Genomic DNA, 20,249 nt, shown 5'->3' with positions numbered 1-20,249 from the left:
TTTTTCTTTTTTTGCTTTCTTTATTATTTATTGATAATTTTTAAGTTATAATTAAAATTTCACAACTCATGTAATGTTCCAAAATTGCCAGAAATATAGACGAAATGATGAGTAATTCTAGACATCATACCCAAATCTCTCTTGTGTCTCTCTAATAATGACGTGAATTTTAAAATCACCCTTGGACTTGTAGTAGTGCTTTGAATATAACTGTAAATAATCAATTTTATTCTCCTAAATGAATTATTGATGCCTTCAAGCTTAAAGCAAATATACAAGTTACAGCACAAAAAAGGGGATAGATTACATCCTTGTAAAGATATAAATTAAGAACATGAATTAATACTTCTGGCAACGCTGAATCACAAGCCAATGCCATCATAGCTATTGCAGACTAACGACTATGCCCCTGGGAAGAAACCATAGTGGCTACTCCAACTCTGTCTTCTGAAAATAAAAAAAATAATCACAGCTACCAGATTGGCATCCTTTGGCTGACTGTTTACCAAGAACGCAGGCATTGAAGCATGCTTAAATCAAGGCCAGCTTATCACATATAGATTGATATGCTGCGCTGCAAAGCTTGAACTTTTCCTCCGCAACAGCCTGTTCAGGAATATAAATTAGTCAGTCGGTCAGTACCAGTTAGCTGTGAATCAGCACGAGCAATGATGGCCATTGATGTCAACGTGGAAAGATTCATGAGCCTGGCAAAAGACTCAAAGACTTCTTCATACCTCTCCAGAGGAAAGATTCAATAAATGGAGAATACTAATCAAAGGTTGGAGCATGTTTTAATACCTTGGAAGAGCCCTGATGACGATCCGGGTGCCATTTTAGTGCACAGGCTCGATATCTGCAATTGTACATTCAGATGAAATCAGACAACCCGAAAACAGACAAGGACATGTTTCGGGAAGTGAGACAAAACCTAGTGAGAACTTACGCATGTTTAACATCTTCAAGTTTTAGAGGACCAGAAGCATTTAATCCAAGGGCCAGCCTGTCTGAAACCATATCTGACTCAGAAAACTCTGACTCAGATGAAGAATCATACGTTTCTTCATTCCGATGTCGCCAATTCCAGGACTTCCCATGGTAATTGTAGCTTGATGAGCTCCTCCTCCATTGAGGATTCTCTTCATTAATGAAGGACCAATAGAAGAATTGATTCCCACCAAATGCTTTTCGGAAAATGGTCTCAACATCGACATCATCCTCTTCACAAAACTGGAAACCTCCTGAACAAGAGTTGGGATAACATCTAATGCAACTTCATAAGGGGGCAAAAAAATGAATCCAGCACTCAATACATTAGTAAGTCAGTTATGCCTTGAAGGAGAGCTACTTTGCCCATATGATTCCACTATGAAGAGCACCACCCCATTATTTGTGGAAAGTGGAAGCTTGCATTAAGGCTAACAAGACAATTGCATTCCAAATTAGAGCAATGATATCCACAAGCAAAAGACACATTTAGACCCATCTATTAGGCTTTTTCCGCCCAAGGGCCATAAAAGTTTTCAAAACAAGATTTGGAGCGAGAAGATTTTCGAGATGGAGACAATTTTAAAAGATGCTCCCACCACCCCATTATAAGTTAAAAATGTGCTTATATATAGTTCTGCAATTAAAGACTTTATGTTTCTTTTAGCACCAAAGTACTTGAAATGTCCTTACTTCTGCCCCAACGTCTGGGTCCCTGACCGCCAGTCGAGTCCCTTTTGGAACCCTTAGCAGAGAATTGCCTTTTAAACCATGAGGGGCCTCTACTTGAAGATGGCTCATCCTTATCATCCTCATCCTCCCAGCTCTGGAAATCCAAAAACAATCAATGCAGAACAATCAAAAATCTTTCTAAAATAAAACATCACAACAATAAGAAAAACAGAAAAGTTTCAGCTGTGCAGAAATTAACAATGTTTATGACATTATATAGATTATAAGAACAATTTGTGAGAATTAGAAATTGCCCATTAGGGTGAAACTGAATTCACCAGGACCAGAAAATTTCAATTTCATTTTTCACACATACCCAAAATAAGTAAAATTTATATCTCTAGCTTTCTCGCTCTCACTCACCGGTAAGAAATTAAATGTGATGCTATCGTATAAAAAACCAGAAGGCAGAAGCCATAATACCAAGCCACAGCTTGTCTTCTTGACTTCTACATCCAAAACTACTAGCCTTCCCCCAAACACTTGCCTCCCAGACCATTCATCTTATAATAACAACAGATATTCTCTTAGAGGGACATAAACAATTAAACAAAACAAAACTACCACAAATTTCTAGCAGAAGCGTTCCATAACCACCTCACTCTCACAATGTCATTAAAAATTAATTTAAAAAGAAGAAGAAAGAAAAGAACAAAAATATCCAGCATCAACTATAAAAACAGAAAAATAAATTGTTTCAAAGCATAAAGTATGGAAACAAGTCCATGAAAATATAATGCCAATAATAAAATGCATTACAAGTTAAGAACATGATAAATAGAAACCTGAAACAGGAAGTCTGCATAATCACTGACGTTCCGCAATAATGTTTGTTTTTTTGTATTCTTTCTAAACCTTTTGGAATAAATGTTGGATCTCTGCAAATGAAGAATTGTAAGCAGCATAGAAAATTTTCATTCAGCATCAGAAAGGAGAAAGAAATTATGAGAGTGAGACAGAGAGAGAGAGATAAAAAACATACAAAATACATAGGACAGAAAAAGTTAAGAAAATGTGCACATAGTGGAAAACACATCAAGCAAAAGCTGAAACAACATAAGAATAAACAGAACCAAATTTGTACAAGCTGAAGATTTATACACCATGTTCGCTCAACAAGTTGGATTGTGACGTCCAACATCGCCTAGGTATGGGAATAGGTATGTGCTTATATATATATTTGCACAATTCTTAACACAACGGGTTTAAAACCGTGATGACCATGAACCTATCAGAACTCCGCAGTTAAGCGTGCTTTTGCGATAGTAGCACTTAGATAGGTGACCTCCTGGGAAGTCAGGTTCGGGGAGTCAAAAACGAATAATATTGTGTCGTTGGGAGTGGGTCATTACAAATGATATCAAAACCATTGCCAGGCTTGAGATGGGGGAGCATGCACAAACCCATGAGTGTAGTCAGTGGGCACTCATTGGGATGCCAAGAATGGGATGATCCCATGAGGGTCGGAGACACTGGGTCCCAAGAGAGGGTAATTGTAACGTCCAACATCTTCTGGGTATGGGAATAGGAATGTGCTTATATGTATATTCGCACCCTTCTTGACACAACACGTTTTAAAGCCGTGATAGCCATAAACTTATCAAAACTCCGCAGTTAAGCATGCTTCTATGAGAGTAGTACCGGGATGGGTGATCTCTTGGAAAGTCTAGTTCGGGAAGTCAAAAGTGGACAATATTGTGTGGTTGAGAGTGGGTCATTACATGGACACTTAGCCAACTTGATGATACAACAAAAATATGCTAAAAAAAAAAATTGCAACAAGTGCTTAAACAATTAAATTAGGGATGAGACCTCATGCAAGTATGAACAGCACACTGGCTCATTTATCAAAAGGCCCAACATCAAACCAACAGAATCCATATGTCTTCAAATACTCATAACAATAGTGAATTTTTCATCCCCAAGACACTATATCGTAAGTAAAATGCTTTAATACTATAACCACTTTTCCACCATTTGATGAGACTGTTAATTTCTTTGGATTTTCCCCATAAGGAAACAGATACGGGGACACGTTAAGAATATGTTAATAAAGAGAATCATGTAACAATGCAAAATCTAGCAAGTCACAAGTAATGGTCACCCGGTAATAGAGAGTGAAATATTATTAAAGGGAGTATCCTTCAATATAAATATTGGGAGGAAGCAAAACACTATTTGACTAAAGAAGATGGATGCTTTCACAACATAACCAATGCTGTTCTTCATCACGTAAGTTCATCCGAAAGTCTTATCGACACAAGGAACAAGACAAATCCTATTTTGCTACTTTGTGCCACCATCTAGGGTTATCTTCTATCACATTATAGTCCATCACGCCTTTTCCTAAATCTCATGACCATTTTGCCACTTTATGCCATCCATCTAGTGCTTTAAATTATCTTTGTTGCACATGATCACACCAAATACTTGAACCAATAAACACTAACAACCCTTCTTACATGGTAAATATTGAAACTTACTATCGGTAGCAGTAATGCACCAACTATAGTTCATAATATACTCATATTTAGATTAAAAATAGTAATGCACCAACTAAGCCAACTTCTTGTCACAAATGACTACCCTATCATATAACCATAATGAGTTCTAAACAACATATCAAAAGTTTTTATCTTTGTACTTGTTACACCATATATTAAGCAATTGAGAGGGAGAAAGTAACGGGCATGCTTCATTTCTTGCTGAAACCCTAAATTTTTACCACCATGCTCTGTTTGGTTGGCAAGAATCCACATGAAAAAAAATTTAACTTTAAATTCAGAGAACTAACCATTCCAACCAGCTATGCCCGACAAAACGAGTTCGCACCCCAATTTCCCCGAGAACCAAACAATGAAAAAGGACCAATAAATAAGACTAGGAAAAAAAAATGCTAGATATGAATGTATTACATTTTTAATCCAAAAAATCTTATAAGGCATACCCTAAATCACCTAAATTTTTCAAACAAAAAAAAAAAAAACAAGAAAAGACTCCAAATCATTCAAATATATCCATATTGAACAAAACCCATATATCTAAATACATAACTATGTGCATCGGGAGAGAGAGAGAGAGAGAGAGAGAGAGAGAGACTAACAGATTCCCAGTAATTGCGTCTTTTACGTTCAAGAACAGGAGTAGAATGAAAAAGAGCTGCCCTCAAATGAAAGCAGCTGGCTTTCGAGCTTATAAGCGCTGCTTTCATGGCGCTATTCATTTTCACAAATCAATGCCCTGAGAGACAGAGAGAGAAGAGAGGTGGAGCCGTGGAGGGGAGGCAAGGGCGACCCAGAAGCTTACCTTGTACCGTGTAGTAAATTACTTTTGTTTGTTAAGGCGAAAAATAATTAACGCGATAATGCAGTCTTAATTAAACCACATCCTTGAAATCTTCTGGTCGCTATGTTCCTTTAGTCGCATCTAGCTGTTAAGACGAAAAGCTATAGTTGTTAAGTCGCATAAGCCTTAAGGTCCCCTTGACAGAAAGGTATGAAAATAAAGATTCCAAGGAATTTAATATTGTGATTTAAAAAAGGACCGCCATAGCAGCTAAATATAAAAATAGGAACACTGCAAATTATACTTCTTAAAGTAAAGTTCACTAATATATGATCTAATTACAACATTTAAAAATATTTCCTTTTGACAAAATGGAATATTGTTTATAACTTGATAATATGTCTGCTAAATTAAATTATTGGCTGATATATTAATAAAAATAATTTAAATGATAAATTATTTTTTATGTACTTTATTGCTTGTTGAACTAAATTTAGGTACTTGTCGATCCCCATTATGGTCCATTGAGTTGATCTAGTTAGGGCCGGGAGTCGGATGATATGGGTCGGTAGAAGCTCTTTCGCCTACTGCCTCGCACATATTCAAAAAGTCAATAATTCTATCGACTTTTTTTTCTAATGAGGGGTAATATCATAGTTAACTGTCACTGCCAGCTCGATGACGGTTACGGATTGTACTTGGGCTGGGCTGTGGTGAGCATTGATAAAGAAGCAAAGGAAAAGCGGTTTGTTAGGGGCACAATGATCCTCTTCATTTCAAGTGACGGTAAAGTGGAGTCATTTCATTATCGAAATTTTATTTTGTTGTATTTACGGTCTCATTTAAAATTTGTAATGATGTGGCAATATATACATCACTAAGTATATAAAATATAATTTTAACCATGAAATGGCTAGAAATTGAGAATCATTTTCCGTTGTATTGCATTAATCATTATTTCGGATCCAACAACTTAAATTTCGTCATACAATGAAAGTGACTTTTTCCAACCCAACTTATTCATAATTAATTATCATTAAATTAAAGAAAAATATTTAGGGTACCACAAAATTTTACCATATTTGTTTACAAATTGACGTAATAATCAAAGTAGCACTATCATGTTAATCATTAAAAAATTAAACTTACCATGTTCACCTCATGTTTCTCAATCGTCAACAACAATGTCTTTGTCCATCCGGCTGCCTTATTCGCGGTTGTCTCACTATCATTTTAGTTTAATGACTAAAATGATAAATATCACGTGAATTGCCGCGTCAATGTAACCAATGGGTGTCTTTTGAACATTGGGTGAGGTGGACCGTGGTGGAGGCTGGAATTCAGAACCTAACAGAATCTGGACTGGCACAACGTGGGTTTAGCACAACTAACCCAAATGAAGTCAACACACTTTTGTTTTCTTTATTAAGGATTTTTTTTTGGCCCCAAGAGAAATTCACGAAAAGAATCGGTAGCTAATAGCTTGAAGCTTCTGTTTCATGGGCTTTTTTATTCTGGATCAACTCTACTGTTCATTAAGATTCAATGCATCAACTCTCATCTATACGTTTGGGTGCCTGATTTTTTAAAATTTAAATTCAACTATAATTTATTATGCAAATTTCGAAGTAAAATAAAATTGAAAAATATGTTTTGATGGTTTGAATTCGCTTATATATATATATATGGTCTAACGTCTAGACCATTTGCTTACTGCACATATTTGGGTTTTTGAAGCGAGGAGGACTAAGGCGCCGAATCACCATGCAGGCCAAGTGGAAGAAGAAGCGTATGATCGAGGAGGCTGAGATCGAAAGTAGTTCTTCTACCATCAATAAATCATCATCATTTTGGTGTCTCATCGCTTGCTGATTAGAGAGTCGTAGCGTATTTTTTGTTTTTATGTTTGGATTAAAGGTCTGAAAACTGCATTTATGTTACTGCCTAATGAAATTTCGTATTGTACTTTTAACCAAGTTGCCTGTTGGCCAAGTTGTTTGGTCTCGTTGATCCAAATATTAACCAAAGTCTTGTTTTCGGCCTTTGAGGTATACTTAAAACCTAGGACCATTTAGCCATTTGTTGGCTTATTTTTTTTTCCCATCTTTTGGCATTTTAGGTATGACCTAAAACTCATGCCAATTTCAACCTAAAGTTGGCTCTCTTTTTGGCCCATAGATGACCTATTATTTGTTTAGCCTTTAAGGTTTTACTTAAATTTAGTACCTTAATTTTGTTTTATATATGGGTGGTACCTGAATTAAAGATAAAAACTTATTTTGTACTTCTGTTGGATTTTCCGTCCAAATTTTAACCATTCCCCACGTGTCAACAGCTGAGGTTGACATGTGGCACTATATAAAAAAAATAATAATCTTTAAAAAAAAAAAGGAGAGAGAGAGAGAGAGAGAACCCATGGGGTGGCCGAACCATCTCATGGCAGGAAAAAAAAAAGTGTTTTGGCCCTTGGGGGTGGCCGAAGCACCCCTATGGGCCATGAAGGTGGTTCGGCCACCCTCATGGGCAAACCCTCAAAATTTAGCCCATGGGGGTGGTTCGGCCACCCCTAAGGGCCAAAACCCTTTTTCTTTTTTTTTTTTTATCTGCCATGGGGTGGTTCGGCCACGCCAAACCAGCTAAGTGGGTGGCCTCTTCTTTCTCTTATATATATATATAGTGCCAAATGTCAACCTCAATGGTTGACACGTAGCGAGCCGTTAAAATTTGGACGAAAAATTTAACAGAAGTACTAAATGAGTTTTTACCTCTAATTCAGGTACCACTTATAATACAAAACAAAACTGAGGTACTAAATTTAAAAACACTTAAAACTCAAGTATCAATAGGGTATTTAACCCTAAAAATTATGCCCATTTAGCCTGCAGTTGGCCATATTTTGAATATTATTGGCCTATTGTTGTTAAAGGCCCAACTCCAGCCACCGCTACTGCAATCTCCAACAAGTTTTCATTATTCGCTGCTTTCAGCCATCTTTAGAGAAAAAAAAAAAGAAAAAGAAAAAAAAAATCAAACTCAAGGTTTAATAATCTTCCACCTTTTTTTAAAAAAAAAAAAAAAAATTTAATAATCTTCCACCTTGAGTTTAAGGGATGAATGTTAAAAAATATATTTCTTATATTGAAAAGAAATATATTATATTGATATTGTATGTTACTTCACTTTTGTAAGGTAATTACGTAATTACGTTTTATGGTAATCATATTTATTATGACAATATATTTCCTATAAGAGCATAATGTACCTATTTGAGCTTTATCATATAGACATAAATCATAAACCAAACCACTTAAAAACTATTATCTTGATTTTATTATATTTCTTGTATTATCTTTATTTTCCTAATTGCTTTTTTTTTTTCTTTCTTTCACATGATGGTATAATGGCTTCCTGATCCATATGAAACAAGCGTCATGGAGCCTAAAGAAGTAGTAGCTAAAAAGTAGCAATTCCGTTGGAGACATAGCTGGCTGGATCAGTAGCCGACCATACTCTAAAGAAGTTTCTTTTAGCGTACGTGCGGGACCAAACTTGATATGATGACCACCACCCGAAAGCAAAATATTCCCTCCCAACTAGATCCCATCGCTCATTAATTTAATCATGGTTTACCCATGTCAACATAATTAAAGCCCAATTTGACTTCTTGTTAGGCTTTTCTTGCAAAGAAGTTTGGATAATTAACCCGGTAATTTCACATTAAATATCAGTTTAATAGATAATTCAAAAAGCATCATCATCATCAAAATAGATTATCTAGACATCCTAAATCCAAATAAAAAGATTATCTAAACAAATTCACTAAAGTTTTAGAAAACCCAATTATCACCAAGTAGATCCGCTCGGTCTCACTTCAAAGACGAAGAAATAAAAAGATGAGAAATGCTTTGAGCCTTTTGATTTTTATAGTTTTTTTACAAACTTGATGTGGGCGTTTATAATTAAGCTCTTAAACTCATATGAAGAATGAAAATGCTTAATTATTTGACTAATTATGGACTGCTTTATCAAATTTATGTATATAAAAAAATTATAGTAAAACCGATAGTTAATTTATTGATGGGTAAAAATTGAAATTTATTTTAAAAGAAAAGAAAAAAAAAGAAAAAAAAAAAAAAAGGAGGAAGTGAGGCAGGATTTTCATTTTAGTGTAGTGTGTTGATGATCGGACTTAAGATTGGTGAACATGAGAGACATGAATGTCCGAAATAGGTGACCACGTTGTGTGCCTCTTGGTGGTCATGCATAGCACGATGCGAGTCCCACCCTCATGCGCCGTTAGATCTTTGACCGGTTCCATCGGTCAACCACGAGACGGTTTCAGCGACGAAACCATAGCTGGAGTGGACAGGTGTGAGTGGATGTGACTGCACGTGAACGAACACGCCGACATGATCTCTCGGCAGTTGGAAACGGAATGCTGAGTTGGCATATTGGCCTTTTTGCACCATCCCAATGTATATAATTACTCGCACCCACCCAACTCAGCACCCCCCCCCCCCCCGCCTTAAAGCGAAAAAGAAAAAGAGGCATCCAACATTGAAAAAATTACCTTTTTCAGTAGGGACCTCCCACCAAGACGGATTTGCCCCTCATTATGCAAGCATTTGAGAAAATTGACGATTCTACAAATTACAAGGGCATTTCTGGAATATCAGATGATTGAATTAATAAATGTAAAATTCTAACCAATCACAAGCACCTTCGTAGAACATTGATTTTGTTTTAAAATTTATGTTCGATTAATATTATCATGTTACTAATGTTTGATTTTATTTGTATTATGAAATTTTAAGAATATATAATTGTTACAATTAGTCATAAAAAAAAGAAAAGAAAAAAGAACTCCTTAATAGAACAGATGTATCAAATTTTGTGTGACATCCTAAAAAATTAGTTCTAAATTGAATGTGGATTATAAAAGTGTTTATGAATATTAATTTCTTATTAATTGATACTGAACTTTATAAATAATTTTAAAAAAATTTAATTATAATTTATTTAAAGTAATAATTGAGATGTATGTAACAGTTATTCTTTTTTTCAAAGCACTATCCATTGCCAAACCTTTTAACACCTAAGTTTATGCAACTATTTAACTAATCTTGTTTCAAAGGTCATGAGTATAACATTAATTAGAAAAGAAAAAAAGATCGCATTCCCAATATACCCCTCGGGTCAAAACTCAGAAAACAGTAGGGACTGGGGGGTCATTCCCACAAATGTGAGGTGGTATATTCGTCCTCACGAAGCAACCGAAAGCGAGCCAGCTGTTTCCACTACGAACGTGACACGCCATGGGGTACGTCCAATCTGATATACCCCAACGGGCCCAACTGACGGCCAGGATTTCGGGAGAGCGCATTTGAGGTTCATTTAGCGTGAATTTCATTTGCACAAGCTTTCCTTTTTTTAAACAAGAGGGCGGGTACCTAAGCCACAACAGTCCGTTAAACAGAGAGACAGAGAGAGAGAGAGAGAGAGAGAGAGAGAGAGAGAGAGAGAGCAAAAGAGAGGTTTTCATTTCAAAGGTATCCGATTAACATTTTTCTGTTGGCAGAGAACATTGATGAGTTTAATGTTTCATATTCTTGACAACGTTGCTGGGTTTTGATTGATCATCTTAGAAACATGTTTGCTTGTCTGTTTTTTGTTGGGTAGATTTGCGTTTGTTGTTTGTTATCATTTTGATGAATACGCGATTCGATGAATTCGATCGTGGATGAATTAGGAATGCGATTAATGGGTTGATGGAGGTTGGATCCATGGTGGGTTTCGGTAGTTCAACTTTTTGGAAGCATTGGATGTTATGTTCCTTTCATTGTTCTGATTTCGATCTACGAATGTTCATTGCTTTTGATTGAGCCAAAAATTTTGTAAATATACAACAGTTTCCCTTGTTGGCTTGCAGATTTTAGATCAAGTTAAAGTTTTATGGGATCCTTTGATCATAGGTTGAGTTTTTGCGAATTGGCAGGGGTAAAGATTGTGAATTTCCTAGTATACGTTATAGTTTTGTTATAATGGATTAGCATTGGATAGGCTTAAGTTGTCTGAATGGACCAGGTTGTCTAATGCATATTTTGATTTTGACTGTGCGAGAGAATCTGGTAATGGAGGATTATAGAAACTAGCTATTAGCATGAATTGGCATCAAACATCTGCATATGTTGTTACTTGGGTTGATTGAATTAGAAGCTCTTTAGATTTTGTGCAATGCGTAGTATGTATGTGATGGTGGTCTTTCTGGAGCAGGCAATAGGAAGAAATGGCAGAAGCCGAGGATATTCAGCCTCTTGTATGTGACAATGGAACTGGAATGGTCAAGGTACTGATCCAAGATCTGTCATGCTGTTGATCATTTTCTTCCAATTTCATTACATTTCTTTTGAAATGTATTAAGTTCTTTTTTCTCCAAACCTGATGATAATTGGTTTCTGCCTAGATTGCAACTAATCTAATTGTTCTGATGGATCTGAAAATGTCAGGCTGGATTTGCTGGAGATGATGCTCCAAGGGCTGTGTTCCCTAGTATTGTAGGTCGCCCTCGTCACACAGGTGTGATGGTTGGTATGGGCCAAAAGGATGCGTATGTTGGGGATGAGGCACAGTCAAAGAGAGGTATTTTGACTTTGAAATACCCAATCGAGCATGGGATTGTTAGCAATTGGGATGACATGGAGAAGATCTGGCACCACACCTTCTACAATGAGCTTCGTGTGGCTCCAGAAGAGCATCCAGTTCTTCTCACAGAAGCACCTCTCAACCCCAAGGCCAATCGTGAGAAAATGACTCAGATTATGTTTGAGACCTTCAACACTCCGGCTATGTATGTTGCTATTCAGGCCGTCCTTTCTCTTTATGCTAGCGGCCGTACAACTGGTGTGTACTTAATTAACTATCTACTTGATTTGTTTGTTTAATGTGAAACCATTGGCAGTGAAAGTTTTTAGACAGTTTTGAGAAACTCTTGGTAAAAGGCTATATGTGATAATGGATTTCATTCATTTCTGATATCTGATGAATTGTTATAAGAAATATGTTCCTCAAATTCATGGAAAGAACATACATCACAAGCACTTCTATGTCATAAGTTGCTCTTCTGGCTGCCTTGTTAATGTCAGTGCAGTTTTAGTACTTTTACACAAATTAATTAAATGTGTACTCAAATCTATCAAATGTTTTCTGTTTTCTTGGTAACTACATGTGTGCATATTCTGCTGATTATTGATTTTTGGGGAGACCAAGTCATGAATGTAGAAGTGTGTTTAAGGAATGCTTCATGTAATCTTCAGTTTTTCAATATGTTTTATGTTGTGCTTGTTGTCTTCTAGGTATTGTTCTGGACTCAGGGGATGGTGTGAGTCACACAGTTCCTATCTATGAAGGCTATGCACTCCCACACGCCATCCTGCGTTTGGATCTGGCCGGCCGTGATCTCACAGACGCCCTTATGAAAATCTTGACCGAACGTGGTTACTCTTTCACCACTACTGCCGAGCGTGAAATTGTGAGGGACATGAAGGAGAAACTAGCCTACATTGCTCTTGACTATGAGCAAGAGCTAGAGACGGCAAAGACCAGCTCAGCTGTGGAGAAGAGCTATGAGCTACCTGATGGTCAGGTGATCACCATCGGCGCTGAGCGATTCCGTTGTCCTGAAGTACTCTTCCAGCCATCCATGATTGGAATGGAAGCTGCTGGCATACATGAAACCACATACAATTCTATCATGAAGTGCGACGTCGATATTAGGAAGGATCTCTATGGTAATATTGTCCTCAGTGGTGGTTCCACTATGTTCCCAGGCATTGCTGATAGGATGAGCAAGGAGATTACAGCATTGGCCCCAAGTAGCATGAAAATTAAAGTGGTGGCACCACCAGAGAGGAAGTACAGTGTCTGGATTGGAGGCTCCATTTTGGCTTCTCTCAGCACCTTCCAACAGGTATTGTGCATTTGCGCTCACTTGCGTGTGTTCATCGTGTTCATCGCATTTTCTACGAATACAACCTTGTACCTGTGATTAAAAGTTATAATTAATAACAAGTTTCAAAAAGAAAGTATGAATTGATAGCAAGACAAGAGCACAAAAATATGTGTTCAGCTTATTATTGTTTGTTAACAAGCCATGAAGCCAACATAGTGTTATTTTGGCACATTGCTAGCATGATAGTTATTCAAGTATTTGTGACTGAAAACAAAAGTTTCCTTTCTTCTGAATGCAGATGTGGATTGCAAAGGCAGAGTATGATGAATCCGGGCCGTCAATTGTTCACAGGAAATGCTTTTAGTCATGCAAAGAGAGAGGTGGGCAAAGAATTTACAGGATACATTTTGTGTTACAGAGAGGCGCTTCTAATCAAGTGGTTGCAGACTTCCCTTTTTTCTTTTTTCTTTTTTATTTCTTTCCCATTTTTCATTCATGTTTGTTTCTGTGTCTTTCTTTTGTTATTGCTGGGGCATTGAACATGGAGGCAAGCAAATTAAGTTTAAGATTCAATTTTTTCAATACTACGTTGTAGAAGAGAGAGTTGTGTATTGTTACTGATTTGGTTTGGGTTGAAACAGAGAAATTCTTTTTCATGATAAATTATGTTTGAGGGTTCTTTTGATTAATTATAATAACCTCTATACCTTTTATGTGCATTGTTCTTTGCTATTCGGAAAAAAAAAAAATGATCTTTACATATTTTTAGGGTTTGTAACGGTCGAATCCTGACCTCAAGGTCTTCAACAGACTTGCATCCGTTTTGTGGTGATGGACAAAAGAAAAGAGAGTGACTAGAACTACATCAAAATACAAACATAGGACCACAAATTTTGGTCCCAAAAAATATTAAGAATAAGGAGAAAGTCCTGAAAAGGAACAGTTCACGGGGAAATTTGATTTGAGAGTTTTGATGTTGTTTCTTTGCCGCTAGAAAATTAAGGTGGTTGGGGAAGTTGCACTTTAAATAATATCACAAGGACAACAACCCCTTTTCCTAGCTTCGCATGATGGAACAACCAAAAAAAGACCAAAAAGAAGAAAGATGAAGAAGAAGTCCTGTCTTTTACATTCTATTAAACACAATATTCAAGAAACACGTGTTTCAATTAGAAGTCGTCACGAAACCATAAAAGACAATTAATAAACACGTCAAATTCGTATCAACCCACTCAACCTGCATAACACGTATAATTAAATTACATTTTTACACTTAAAAACTCTCAAGTATATTAACCATTTTTGAAACCCTCTAATTTTTCTCAAAATGCCTTCCTTCAATCCCTTCGGACCCTTCCCTCTTCTCTTCTCTAAATGATTACCTTTGCCGTGTCCGTAAAAAAGTGACAATTGCAACTACGTATCCCAATCTCAGGTCCCTCCCCTCCTCCTTTATTCATTCTCCTTGTACGCCGCCCACAACTTCCAATTGTACAATCTCAATTAGAGCACGCCAAATATGTCGGGTGGTTGCGGGAAAAAGCAATAGTTAAATTGAGTTGTGTTAATTTAAATTAACACAATTTACATCTGTTGGTTAAATGAGTTCTACCAGTTGTGTTGTATCACCCATTTACTTAAACATGTCATGTCAAGATTAATGGGCCTAACACGATTAATTAAATAGGCTGTATATGCGTTGATGTCGACTAGACACAAACCCGACCCATAAAACCAAATTGTCACCCCTAATGTAATAAGATGGCCAAAATTGAGTAACTTGGTTCAAATAACCCTTTAAACCTGTTTGCTATCAACAGGTTTTAGTACCTTGGTTTGATGCATTGTAAAACGACACGAAGATGGGCCCAAATATTAAGATATGTTCAACATGTACAGAAGAAGACCTCATCAATGTTCAATAAGAACAAACTTATTCAAACAATTTGTATAATTGCACAACTGTATACAGACTCCCAACTTAAGAACCCCCACAAAAAGAAAGAAAAATCAGTAGCTTTCCTTATAAATATTATCCAACGGGTGCATATCCTATGGGAAATAAGATTCAAGCTTGCCGTAAAAGAAACTTGGGAAGGACAAAATGAAGAAGGCTGAAGAAACAACGATAAGATGTTGCAAAAATGTGGAATGAGAAATTAAAGAACTAGCTGAGCTTTGTCTTCTTATACCATACCGAGAGCCATTCAAGTTACCAGGAACTTATTTAAGTTAATGGACCTGGCAATGCATTCACATCAATCCTTGAAGAACATTAAAATTTGATGGTCCAACAGTGTCACTGAACCCTCTTACCGATAGCTCTGGCACAGATATCTTCTTACCCAGTAACTCGTGGTCTATAAAGATGACTACAACTGTAATATCATCGTGAAAGAACCGCCTGACACCCTTTTCAACCTTCTTAAGGTCGTCATATCTCATCTCCCTTTTACTAGCTGCCACATTTAAAGCTGTTTTGAGAAGTCTCCTCGCAATTCCCTGACATTTCAGGAAGAGGGGAAGGGAAAAGAGAATTCAGTGTCTCGAAGAGAAAAGGGAAAAATATGATGAAAGCAATTCATCAAAACAAAAACAAAAACATACCGTTCGTGGGTATTTATACACAATCTCAGCAGCTTCCTGATTTGTCATGTGTTCCCAAAGTCCGTCAGATGCAAATATGATAAATTTATCATTTGGTTGCAAAACTCTTGTACAAACGGATGGTTCTGATGTCAGCACAGGTCGACGGATAGGTTCAGGAAGGTGGAATCGCGGGAATGAAGGATCGAGAGAGAACTCTGGCCTCTTCAAGTATGCATCACCTATAGATCTAGATACCTGATACCAATGCAGAGGGCACAAAAAATAAATAAGTTAAATAGTTACAAGGAAAGTAATTGTCACTTATCAATGTTGCAGGCAAATAATTTCCTAAACGACCACTAATCAAAGAAATAAAAAAAGGTAAAAATTCCCCCAACGCATGCAGGTGAATATTAATTTCAAAAAACAAAAAATCTCACATAGCTCCCATAACATCTGAAACAGTATAAACCAATTTTATTTTATTTTTATTTTTTTAAAAAAAAGGAAAAAAAAAACTTCAAATGGGAGTAGAATGATGTTTGGAGCAGAAAAAGACAATCAACATAACCAAGTATTGCAAAACACTCAAGTGTCATAGTCCTCATTTCCTTTGGAAGAGTATTTGGTAGAATAATGTCCCATGAGAGTGGCGTTTTTGCTTGGTCAGCTACTCTGAGGAAAATCCTCACCATGGATAACCTAAAAAAGCGACATGTCATAATGGTTGATTGGTGTTGTAGGTGCAAGAGGAGTGGGGAGACCATAGATGATCTTTTACTCCATTGTGAAATTGCTAGTACCTTATGGAATACTATATTCAGTCGTGTTGGGCTAGCTTGTATTATTCCTAGACGAGTTGTAACATTTTCGCATGTTGGAGAGGGCAAATTGGTAGTCTTAAGAGTGCAGCAGTGTGGAAGATAGTTCCGTGCTGCCTAATGTGGTGTCTTTGGAGGGAAATAAATGATCGAAGTTTTGAAGACCGCAAGAGGGCGGTGGTGGAACTAAAGACTTTTTTTCTTCAATACTCTTTACTACTGGATAGCTGCCTTTGACTATTTTAATATTTTTAACTTCATAATTTTTTGATCTTTTTTCTTTTTCTAGTTGGGTGTACCTCTTGTATCTTACTATGAACCTGGGCTGCGCCTTTGCGAATTTTTAATGATTTTTTGTTTACATGACTGATGGCTACAATAACCATAGAATCCATTCGGACTAACCTTCAGGAAGGAAAAAAAAAAAAAAAAAAAATCCTAAAAAGCTATTCATGTATGTCCAAATGTCATAGAATATAGACTTGTAAAAGAAAAGGAATAATGATAGCAATAAAACCTAAAATTGGCTTTTTGAAACCCATAAAAGGCAGAAAGCTATAATAGACAAAGAGGTTTTTTTTTTTTTCCTGTAAGCCTAGTTCAATTTGTAATCTATTTGAACCGATCAATGTCCATCACCAAAATGCCAATGGTTTCCATAAAATCTGCATCACCACAAACTGAAGATATGCCCAGGGTGCACAATGATGATGTCCTGTTCCTTAGTTAAAACACAAGTATAACAACATAATTACAGTTTAATGTCTTAAAGGCAACAACATAGTTTATTTTGCTGCGAACCATAATTAATGCACGAGACTCAAGGTAGTCAATAATAAGGCTCGATTTAGACGGAGTGCATCTTAATATTCATCCACAAGCACATACATGTGTGTTATGGGAGCATGTGTGCAAGTGATACAGAACTACAATGTTTAAGTATGCAAACAGTCCTGGCAAGGTAACTGGAAAAATTACCAACTTAAAAAAATAAAAAATCATAATTGCAGTCACTTGGGAGAAACAGGAATCCTTCCAATAAAATATCTTCAGAAACAACAAGTAATGTACATTTACTGCGGCAAACAGAAATCCATGTAAGAAGGTAACAATAGAAAGTAAGAGCAAACCTGAATGATGCCTTTGATACGCCATACTCCATGCTTCATGACTACAATATGTGAATCATCTGGATGCCTGGACCTGAGTTCTTGTCTAACCTCCTCCATGCTTGCATTGTGATCCTTGGTCAATTGCTCAGCAATTATCTTATTAAATCTACCTAAAGAACCAATAACAGCTCGAGAATCACCCAAATTGGCAACATATAATGTTCCTTTCCAGATGACCCCAACCAGGCAACAAGAGCCAACTGCTGCCATCAGTGGTTTTATTCCACATGTCCTACGCACAAGAGTGAGAAACCCATCCTCAGTTGCAGAAAAAGCTCTCCTGAGAACATCTTCAGATATGGTTCCATTTTCTCGAGCAAGCTCTGTAAAACAATAAATCAGATTCACCACTGGACATTCAGAACAAACTAAAATTAATAAAGATACAAAGGGTGACCCCCAGAAACTATGAAAGAAATAAACATGTAATGCAACCCAAGGTTTCTGACAGAACATTGGAACACAATCTAAACTGCCTAGGTTGACAAAATTTCTGTCTATGTTTACATGAAATCCCTTGTTTCAATAATACTAGGCAGCAGAAAATAGTGGTTACTATCATTAGCAAAGATATACCAAGAAAACAAAAATCAAAAACTGGCAAATTCAATTTTGTAAACCATATCAATCCAAAAGGAAGAGCAAATGCGATACCATCTTAATATCCCAAACAGCCATTTATGAGGAAACCCAAGTTTTTTATATAGGAAATTAAATCTGACCCTTCAATAACAGAAAAAATCCTGACTAGAATGGATACATGAAAGCCAGACTGAAAACTTGGATGATGAAAAAAAAAAAAATTCTGTAAAGAATGGAAAGAAAGACTAAAATTCCTGATAAGCATTTTCTTTTCTTTCCTTTTTCTCCGGTTCGTATATACCAACACAATAAAAGAAGTGTTCACATGGGGTTGAAAACAGATGCTTTCTTCAACATTTTCAGCATTTACATTACTTTTACAAGTCTAAAAGTGTGTTAGCATGCATGGAAGGAGTTTCAGTATATTGAAATAACCGCGCTATTTTCCGAATCCATCAGTAGTGACTTTAAGAAATGTCAATAAATATTGAATTGAACTACAGTTTATGTATGTGGACCAAGCAGCAAGGGGTCTCAGCATTAAATTCCAAATACCCCACAATAAACTATAACAATTCTACAGGGAAAACAAGATCTTATTAATTTTACAAAATTGGAAACCAATTAATGATTTACTTTTGTACAACCATACGAACCCCCAACAACTTAAGTCCTCCATTCCAGTCACCACTAATAAACCGCAAAAACTAAGTCTTACAATCGCAACAACCTTGCATCACACACCAAGCAGGGAGACAAGCAAACACATACAATTCACCATAAATTCCATATATTGGCTTTAATTAAAATTCCTACCAAAACCATTCAAACCCCCAGTACAAAAATCAACTGACCTGCCAACAAAAATACCTTATGTTGTCGAACAACCAATATTCAGATTCATCCTGCAAATTTGTTCATTCACCATAAATTCCATACACTGGCTTTGCTAAAAATTCCTACCAAAACGACCTAACCCCAATTCAAAACTCATTGACCCACCATAAAAATACAACATATTATTAAACAACCAATATTCAAATTCCTCCAGCAAAGTTGTTTAAAACTAAGATAACTGAAATCACAATACAAACATATAAACTAGAATAAGAATAAATATATACTGTATACTAAACAAACAAATAAATTAAAACAACACAAAGTATTCTAGAGGAACCCAAAAAACTCACTGACTAGATGAAGAAAAAGATGGTCACATATATAGCGAGAAGCCTCGGGACCGCCATGGCCGTCGTATACGCCAACAAAGGTGGCACTTTGGCCGGTCTCGACCTGGCTCTGATCCTCGATTACCTCGTTGGCCTGGACTACGGCGAAGGAGAACTCGCCTAAGGAGTGCTTTTCGAGGTCCCTGGACCATAGGAGCGAGTCTCCGAGAGAAGAATCAGCGTCATTACTATCATCCTTGTTCATACGGGCATACCGTCTTACTGGCTTCCAACACGCTGAGGCCATCCTTGCCAGCCACGAGAGCATCCCTCATTTCCCTCACCAGCAAAGCCCAGAGAATTCAGAAGCAAACAAAGATTAGATTTTGCGAAAAAAAACAGATGGGTATGAGATTTTGTTAAAAAAAAAAGTCCGAAATTTTGTGAAGACGGGATAGACCCAGAAGGCTCTTTTTTTTTGTTTTGTTTTGAATTGAGACAATGGGTACAGAAGAGTGCGTGATGGATCAAAGTGCGTAAAGAGAGAGACAACAGGCAATGAAATTAAAGACTGCAAATTTGATGAAAGTTAATGAGGAAAATATGATACGAAAGAGAGAGAGTGTGCGTGTGTGTGTGTGTGGAAACGGAAACGGAAGGCGAAATCTGTGGTTGTAGAGTGTCTTTGTGGTGGAGGGGAAGTGTGAAATTCTAGGTTTCGGGTTTGAGAGAGAGAGAGAGGTTTTTACAGAGGGGAAAAGGAAGGAGAGGAAGTGATGGATGGAAGAGAAGGGAAAGTTGACGAAACCGCGTGAGCAGATGCCAATTAACTGAGTATTTCTTGGGAAAATGCTTTTGTTAATTAAAATGCTCAGGGGACGCACTCTTTGATTACACCTAACGCCAATATTGTATCAGATTAAGTGGGTCCGAACACAAAATAAAAAATAAAAAAACAAACAAG

General features: G+C 36.7%; 3 protein-coding genes across 4 annotated transcripts; 1 reads left to right on the top strand and 2 right to left on the bottom strand.

Moving 5' to 3' along the window:
• Nucleotides 1-196: 196 nt before the first annotated feature.
• LOC133873159 (uncharacterized) lies at nucleotides 197-5,037 on the bottom strand. Of its 2 annotated transcripts, none has more exons than XM_062310891.1 (6): nucleotides 4,823-5,035; nucleotides 2,505-2,597; nucleotides 1,681-1,813; nucleotides 947-1,241; nucleotides 802-856; nucleotides 197-606 (listed from the first exon to the last, which is right to left on the bottom strand). In XM_062310891.1, exons 1-6 carry the CDS (start codon nucleotides 4,940-4,942, stop codon nucleotides 532-534), a joined length of 771 nt encoding a protein of 256 aa, XP_062166875.1. In that variant the 5' UTR covers nucleotides 4,943-5,035; the 3' UTR covers nucleotides 197-531. The 2 variants fall into 2 exon arrangements, with proteins under 2 accessions (XP_062166875.1, XP_062166876.1); XM_062310892.1 differs by having other exon boundaries at nucleotides 570-707; nucleotides 4,823-5,037.
• A 5,401-nt stretch (nucleotides 5,038-10,438) lies between these two features.
• On the top strand, nucleotides 10,439-13,641 carry LOC133872790 (actin-1). The gene is made up of 5 exons (XM_062310395.1): nucleotides 10,439-10,553; nucleotides 11,278-11,350; nucleotides 11,511-11,904; nucleotides 12,357-12,970; nucleotides 13,251-13,641. The coding sequence occupies exons 2-5, from the start codon at nucleotides 11,291-11,293 to the stop codon at nucleotides 13,314-13,316; spliced, it is 1,134 nt and encodes a 377-aa protein (XP_062166379.1). The 5' UTR covers nucleotides 10,439-10,553; nucleotides 11,278-11,290; the 3' UTR covers nucleotides 13,317-13,641.
• A 1,203-nt stretch (nucleotides 13,642-14,844) lies between these two features.
• LOC133872896 (probable protein phosphatase 2C 68) lies at nucleotides 14,845-20,177 on the bottom strand. Its single transcript, XM_062310539.1, has 4 exons — nucleotides 19,307-20,177; nucleotides 17,493-17,857; nucleotides 15,560-15,796; nucleotides 14,845-15,454 (listed from the first exon to the last, which is right to left on the bottom strand). The coding sequence occupies exons 1-4, from the start codon at nucleotides 19,611-19,613 to the stop codon at nucleotides 15,206-15,208; spliced, it is 1,158 nt and encodes a 385-aa protein (XP_062166523.1). The 5' UTR covers nucleotides 19,614-20,177; the 3' UTR covers nucleotides 14,845-15,205.
• Between the last annotated feature and the right edge of the window lie 72 nt (nucleotides 20,178-20,249).

This window comes from Alnus glutinosa, chromosome 7, assembly GCF_958979055.1.
Source record: "Alnus glutinosa chromosome 7, dhAlnGlut1.1, whole genome shotgun sequence".
Lineage (NCBI taxonomy): Eukaryota > Viridiplantae > Streptophyta > Magnoliopsida > Fagales > Betulaceae > Alnus > Alnus glutinosa.
Note: the sequence above shows the minus strand (reverse complement) of the source record. Positions and strands in the feature narration are given on the sequence as shown.